Source organism: Prionailurus bengalensis, chromosome B1 (genome assembly GCF_016509475.1).
Source record: "Prionailurus bengalensis isolate Pbe53 chromosome B1, Fcat_Pben_1.1_paternal_pri, whole genome shotgun sequence".
NCBI classification, from domain to species: domain Eukaryota; kingdom Metazoa; phylum Chordata; class Mammalia; order Carnivora; family Felidae; genus Prionailurus; species Prionailurus bengalensis.
Window position 1 is genome coordinate 196,857,024 of NC_057344.1, and position 7,211 is coordinate 196,864,234.

At 41.2% G+C, this 7,211-nt stretch overlaps 1 protein-coding gene across 6 annotated transcripts in view; it reads left to right on the forward strand.

Annotated features, from left to right (window-relative positions):
• The window catches only part of RAB28 (RAB28, member RAS oncogene family), an 87,789-nt gene extending 81,070 nt beyond the window's left edge, over positions 1-6,719 (forward strand). Inside the window, exons 7-8 of one of the 6 annotated variants that reach the window (XM_043572959.1) lie at positions 3,211-3,305; positions 4,533-5,453. In XM_043572959.1, coding sequence (XP_043428894.1) covers positions 3,211-3,300 — 90 coding nt within the window. In that variant the 3' untranslated portion in view covers positions 3,301-3,305; positions 4,533-5,453. Of the gene's footprint in view, positions 1-3,210; positions 3,306-4,532; positions 5,510-6,530 lie in introns of those variants that run through there. The other 5 variants (XM_043572960.1, XM_043572961.1, XM_043572956.1 and 2 more) reach the window with 5 other exon arrangements.
• Positions 6,720-7,211: the final 492 nt, after the last annotated feature.

The window sequence follows — 7,211 nt, forward strand, 5'->3', positions numbered from 1 at the left end:
TGCCATATATACTTGGTGTTAAGTGTTGTTAATACATTTTTAAGCCTTGACATTTTTCACTTGCCAGTTAATAAACTGTAGTATTTCTGTTTGGTTCGAACTTGGTAAGCATTAGTTTCTTTAAAACAAAAATTTCTCTCATGTCTGAGATACTAAACTTGCTAAAAATATATGTATTCCTTATGTCCCCTCTGAGTATTTTCACACTATATATGAACTTACCTAGTATAGGACCTGGTATGTGGTAGGCATGCTCAAGACTTAACTAAAGTCAGCACATGACTGTACGACTCAAGCACTGTTTGACCCCTGGTCCTAGGGTCCCTCTCTTCAGCTGTATCTGAAAACTGATCTTCCTTAAGGAGCCATGAGGAACATAGATTCTTCTTAACCTACACGTTAATCTTTATAAATTTTTTCAACCTGTTCACAAAAACTGCACTGGGATTCTTTTCTTATCCTGAACATCCTTGTCTTCCTTGTGAAACGTATTTACTCACTTTGTACATACTACTCTAATTCTCGGATACTGAACATTGCTTCATGGATCTCCATATCATATCCCATGTTTTTCGTTCTCTCACCTTTTAAAGTTACTTTCTCGTATGGTGTCCAGATCTAAAGGTGGGACTTTAGAGACCATGTATATAAACCTTGTGTTTTATAGACCAGGAGGTTGTGAGCACCAAAGCGGTAAAGTAACTTTCACCCAAAGTAATGAAAGCTACTGGCAGCATCTGATGGCACATTGTATGGAAGAAAAAGAAAAGTAGTTTCCTTAAAATTCTTACGGTGTGCAAAGTACTGTGCTTTAAAAAAATGCAATATCCATGCTTTAAATGGTACTCTACAGTTTTGTTCCACTTTGAGTGTTTATCCATCATGATATTCTTTAATATTTTACGTACCTGTGTTCCATGCTAGACTCTTAGGCATCTCAAAACCAGAGATTATATATTATTTATCTGAATGTCTTCGATATCTAGAATAGTGATTGGCTTTGAATGAGTGATAGTGACAGGTGTTTTAGCCTTCAGGGTATGTTTACTCCACATCCTGAACATGACAGACTACGAGTTTTACCATAGTAAATGTGTTGCTGCTGTCTGGATTAGGACACAATTACAGAATTGGCCAAATTTATCTTTAGTGTCTTCCCACGAGTCTATCTACTTCTTACACCGTATGGCCCCAGCTCCTGGGTTGCTTTCTTGCTTGCCCTCTACATAGCTACAAGTTCGTTTTCAGTATCCACTCATAAATACTCTTCGACAAATAAGGGTTAAGCTGGTGTTCTTTCCCCTTAGGGCCACTTCTTTATTTTGACTCCATTGATTAATAGCAGAGAATAATAGCAGAGTGTACTTTGTGGCTCCACAAGTAGAAGTTGATGTTTTGTAGGTAACATTTTCTCTGAAAACATCACTGAGTGGCTTGTAAACAAGCTGACTACTATGAAATCACCTACCATGAAGTTTACTGCATGGAAGTTATGTTTTTCTCCTCATAGAAAGCAAAGTTTTGAATCTGCAGAGCCTTGGTCTAACTTCCAGTTCAGAAACTTCGTATAAAGCTTTATGTCGGACAGCCAATGCCTCCGAGAAAGATATTGCCCTGTTAGTTCTCCGTTAATTTGATGAAAATTAATGGTGAAAATCCAATTCATTTATGTTAGTCAATACTTCAACCAAAATGTTTTGACCACAGGTCAGTAACCTGGTTGTGTTTATAGGATAGGTTTTAAACAACATTGCGGAGGATTAATGAGTTGCTTACTGATTATGAAAATCCCTTTTCTTTATTGTAACCCATAGTTTGGCCTGAAACGGTTAGGTTTGAGGAGGTCAGATAATGGTGTTCAACGTTAATACCTCATGTGGCAGTTGGTAATGCTTCTGTTGATAGCATCAGGCCAAATGCCTAGTAAATCACGAGTCTTGTCCAGAAGTTAATGCTGCTTGCTAGAGAACTGGAGCGGAGCCCATCCAAGGCTAATATACCAGAGCGCCCTCTTTGTTTGCTTTCAGTTGTTTGTCCACAGTCTCTAGAAATGTCGTCACAAACAGCTGCCCAGATTAACGTGCTTTTCAATATGTGTTAATAGATACTATTATAAAGAGAGTTCTTCTGAAATCAGGTATTTGAAATCATGAAACAAGAGAGGATAATTTCAAGTCTACCACACTCGAGGGGATGTTTATCATACTTGCTTGTGATACGTTCTCTTCTTATCTTCAGGGTCATAGCGATCCAAACCGAGCAAACTAGTTGTGCTTTTTCATTCAACCAAACACTTAGATATTTGAAACAACAGCTCTTGGGCTTAAATATTGTATGTCAGGAGTTTTTTTTTTTTTTAAATGATAGAAAAGTATGCTTTGCAGCTTGTTTACTTCTATATGGAATTTGGAAGCGTGAAGGTAAGGGTTGTGTGGGATGAGGGAATGAGCCTCAAAATTAAATCTTTGACAAGGAATAGACATTATTAAATGTAAAGATCGTGACCCATGGCTTCCTCGGATTTATGCATCCTCTCCCCACCTTCAGAGAAAATTAATTACTCCTTCCCCTGTGTTCCCACAGCGTAGTATAAGTCCACTAGTAGAGCACTTATCTTGTATGGCAATTAGCTGTGTACGTGTTTCTCTGCCCATTAAGTCCAGAGCTCCTTGTGAACAGAGCCTGTGAACTCCCCCACGCATTCCCAGTACAGGATGACTGGCACAAAGAGGGGTCTTCAGGAATGTCGAAGGAGATGGAATTAAGTACTTTCACTGCGCTTAAGCGTAGAAAAGCCCTGTAATTCCTTGTTGTCCTCTGAAATTCTGGGCACTACGTATATTATGTGTAACTGTGACACCAAAAATAGAACTCACAGCCCGTCTGGGAGGGTCAGTAGCCATGTCTATTTCAATAACTAAATAGAGTTGCAAAGAATTACGTTTCCTGGGTCTTTGTTCATTTTCTTTCTTTTTATATGCATATATTCTGCTGTTTCGTTTGTGACGTGTTGAAAGTTATGTGTGTATTTCTTTTTCTTCTTTGATGCCCCCTTCTATTATCGTCATTGAACATACTTTCCATTTTTTTCTTTCTTTCTTTCTTTCTTTCTTTCTTTCTTTCTTTCTTTCTTTCTTTCTTTCTTTCTTTCTTTCTTTCTTTTTGTTTTTCTTTCTTCCTCATCTTGTTTGTATCGTACGGAATTGGCAGCATATTGTCAGGGCAGAAATAGTGAAGTACCCGGAAGAAGACAATCAACGTACCAACTCTGCTCAGAGTAGAATCTGTTCAGTACAGTAGTGCAGGTATTAATGGGCAAATGATTGCAACTTGGGGGAGGAGGGCGGGAGAACTAGTGGTTGCTATCTTGTTCTTTATTCTGAAGTTCAAATGATTATTGTACATTATTGGGAATTAATATTGTGTGAGTTCTGTTTTAGAACTTTAGAAAATTGATTCTTTGCCAGGAGACCGACAAATTAAACAAGGAATTGGAACAAATTAAAATAACATTTCGGTTACTTTCAAACATATTTGTGTTTATAGTTGTGTTTATTGCATGTGCAGTAAAGTGGAGAATTGAGACAGTTATTTCATTATTCACTCCTTCCCATTTTTCCTGAAGTAGCGTGGTAATCAAAAGAGTATTTTTAAAATTTGCCTTGAATTACCTTTCTTTGTCTGCTCGTGTGTGCAGACTTAGTAATAGAGTTGAGAACAGTAAAGGAGCTGTTTTAATTTAAATTATTACTTAGGGCATAATTGCTAAATTCATCATTGAAGATATTCCTTGAAGTGTGGGTTAGAGGGATGGAAAGAAGAGTTAAAAGTGTCTTTTGGTTGAAATTATTTTAAAAACACGAATCTGAGGTAATCTTCTAAATTTTTCTTTCTGTATTTTGTTAGAAACATTATTCATAACCCAATAGTGAGATCTTTGGAAGTAAGTTAGGGATTTGGGAGGAAAGTTTTAAAAATTGGACTGCTCAAAACATTTCTCCTTTATATGTGACTCCTATTTAACACTTACACATTTTCTTACTAACTCACAAATTGCTGCAAACATTCTAAAAAAGTTAACGGCTGCAAATAATGGTCTATTTAAATATTAATAAATAATGACTTTTTTACTTCGAAATTATGAGGTCTTACCTATGAATTAAAATATGCTGAATGATTAATTTTAATTCTTTTGCCTTAAATTATAAGGCATGTTGATTTGTCAATTTTTTATTAGACTTTTGGTGACCTCAAGTTAGCGTCATGAAACCGGGGAAGACTCGGCAAGGGAATTAATATTCCATCCTTAAAAAACAAAAAACAAAAAACAAAAACCCACATCCCTCTCTCCCCACCGTCTGAGCTCTACATGAGTTTGTTCTCTGATTGATTCTTCTAATATCCGCTCCAGCTTCATTTATGATGTCTGTCATCAGGAGTTCACCAGAGTTCAGAAAATAAAAATATACTTTAAGGAGCTCTTTCTAAATGGTCTGATGTCCTGATAATGACTCTGTTTTCTTTTATGACAGAGAGTGGTGAAGGCAGATATTGTAAACTACAACCAGGAGCCCATGTCAAGAACTGTTAACCCTCCTAGGAGCTCTATGTGTGCAGTTCAGTGAGCACAGCTTGCTTTTGTCCCCGTAGTCCTGGCTGCCCCTCGCCTCTGTGTGGGCCCGGCGCCTCTGGAAGCTTGTGTTCTCCGTGGCCATCTCTGTTGTTCAGTTAACGCTTTCCTCTCAGCTCCCTCAGTCAGCCGCAGGCCGCTCCCTGGCCCGGACGGAATTCCACTTCTGGACGGCACACTTGGAATCCGAAATGGCCCTTCTCTGGACTTAGACGGCTTCACTGGAGAAGAATAACGTTGGTCCTCTTTACGTTCTCCCTTCTCTCTCACCTGATGTAAACTTTTTTAGACAAATCTGAAAACTCCACGAGTCTTGGTCAGCAGCCAGGATTTGGCCACGGCACGGTTTCATTCTCTTCTCTGAACTCCTACCTGGCAAAGTACGCGTCAGACTGCAAACATTTAAACAAGTAACGTATTTTGTCTACAGATACTTCAGAAGGCATTCTTTTGCTATCTCTTGTGAGTGAAAATATCTAAAGTTGTATCCACCTGAAAATGCTTGAAATAAAGCTCTAATAGATCTATTTTTTTTCATTTTTTTAAAAAAGGCCTAAATGGTTTCTATAGTAGCTATAGTTCACAGAGTAGTGAGTATTTGATATTGTATTTTTATTACTGTATCATGCTCATGCTATATTATGTACTACTCAGGTTAGATGGCTTTGTGAATTTGGAGAACTGTCCAGCTGGTGCTGCACGCGGACGTGGTCCGGCGACCGTGCAAGAGCCCTCCCAGGACGTGTCACGACTGCTGTTGGATCATTGTGGGTCGGACTGTCCCTGATGTTCAGACGTTCTGCAAATAAACTCATTCCAGTTACTTTTTGTGGGGGTGTTTTCCTTCTGCCGTTTGCCTTGTAGTGACAGTAAACGATGTGTTCGGGTACTGGATGAGCGATCACGTCGCGTTTCCTAAGCGTTCGGTCACTTCGAATTGTTAGGTTGTTCCGTTGGACGGATTCGGGTCCAGACCCTGCAGCCTGGCAACGTCAGGGGCTCCACCCTCCACCCGTCTGCCTTTCCTCCCGCCGTTGGCCCGTGCCCTGCCCGCCTGCGCACAGGCTGAGCGCGGGCTCGCTCCTGTGTGCTTCTGGAGGCCCTGCCCTCCCGTCTTGAGGTCCAGGTCCCTCTGCCTGGCCTCCCTCCCGCTCCAGATGTCTGCCTCCTGCCAGCCGGCCTCAGGCACTGTGAGGGCCTGGCTCTGTTTCTCTCAGGCCTGGTTGTGTGGTGTTTTTCGTACTGAGACACGCTGTCTGGCGTAATGCGTGCTTCGTATTCGCCACCCGGAGACAGGCACGGATGCCACCCCGCCACGAAGCTGGCCCTCGTTTGCACGGCCCACATTCCGCGTGAGCGCCTCTTGGATGGCCGTTCCCCCTTCCGACCTTGAATCACAGTCACTTGCATCCTTGTGTTTTATTGCTTACGAAGCCATGAGCCTGTGGAAGACAGTCCAGGTCTGTCCCGGGAGTGTCTAGCGGGGGGGTGGGGGGGAGGGTGCCTCTCTCGGGGGAGACTTACTGCCACAAGTACTCGCAGAAGTCTTGGACACCTAATTTTACAGCTGTAAGGGATTTTAGAAAACTTGTTCTTCCGTATCCTGTGTGGTTGAGGAAACTGAAGTTTGGAGAGAAGAAGGAGCTTTCCCAGAGGTCATGGAATCAAAGCTAGACCCGATAGGAAACCTTGTGTCTCGAGGCCAGGGTGACCCTTTCTCAAGAGTGATTTGAAGTTGAAGAAATTTAAAAAAATCGTGACTTCTGTAGTCATCAGGCAACAAGTCCACGCTTTCTCAACGGTGGTTTCTTTGTTTTTTATTTTCTAGCACTTAAGCAGCCTTTTCAGCCTTGCAAGGCAATAAGCCCTTCAAAGTATTTCATTTTATCCTTCCCTTCAGCCTCTCCTACCATTTTGGCCAGGCTTCGACAGAGACTGTATTCTCCCTGTGTTCCTCAGGAGAATGGAAGTTTGAATAAAAGAGAGCTCAACTCTCAAGGATCTTACAATCTAATAGGAGAAATGTTTGTTGTTGCTGCTGTTGTAAAAGCTGTGATTAAATCTACTATTAAACTAAACTTGCCCAAGACGGTACGTTCAGCAGGAGATGAAGCCATGCTCCTGCCGTCATTTCGTGTTGTTTTTACGTCCGTGTGAAAACTGGAAGATTTTTCAGGTTTTTTTCTCCCCCTAATCCAATTACTGCAGCACTAAAAGGTATGACTTGAAAAATATATATGATTGTACAAGCTGAGTGCTGCACGCATTCTAGCAAAGGCAGAGAGAAGTTACGAAAGGTCTGTGATCACACCAAAGCACTTCAGTTGTATGTTTATAAAGTTAGAGCACTGAAGGGGACTGAGCCGGGGCAGGAGGGAGAATGGTCTTTGTAGGGTTCGCTTTGTCCTGGACATTTTCAGGCACTTGTCACATGAACTATTTTTTTTTTTTTAATTTTTTTCTCACATCAGTCTGCAACATGAGTATCATTGCCCTCATTTTGCACACGAGGGCCCCAAAGCTGAGAGGGAGTGGTTACAACCAATTTCCTCCGTGAGTACAAGGGAGAGCCAGGATCCGC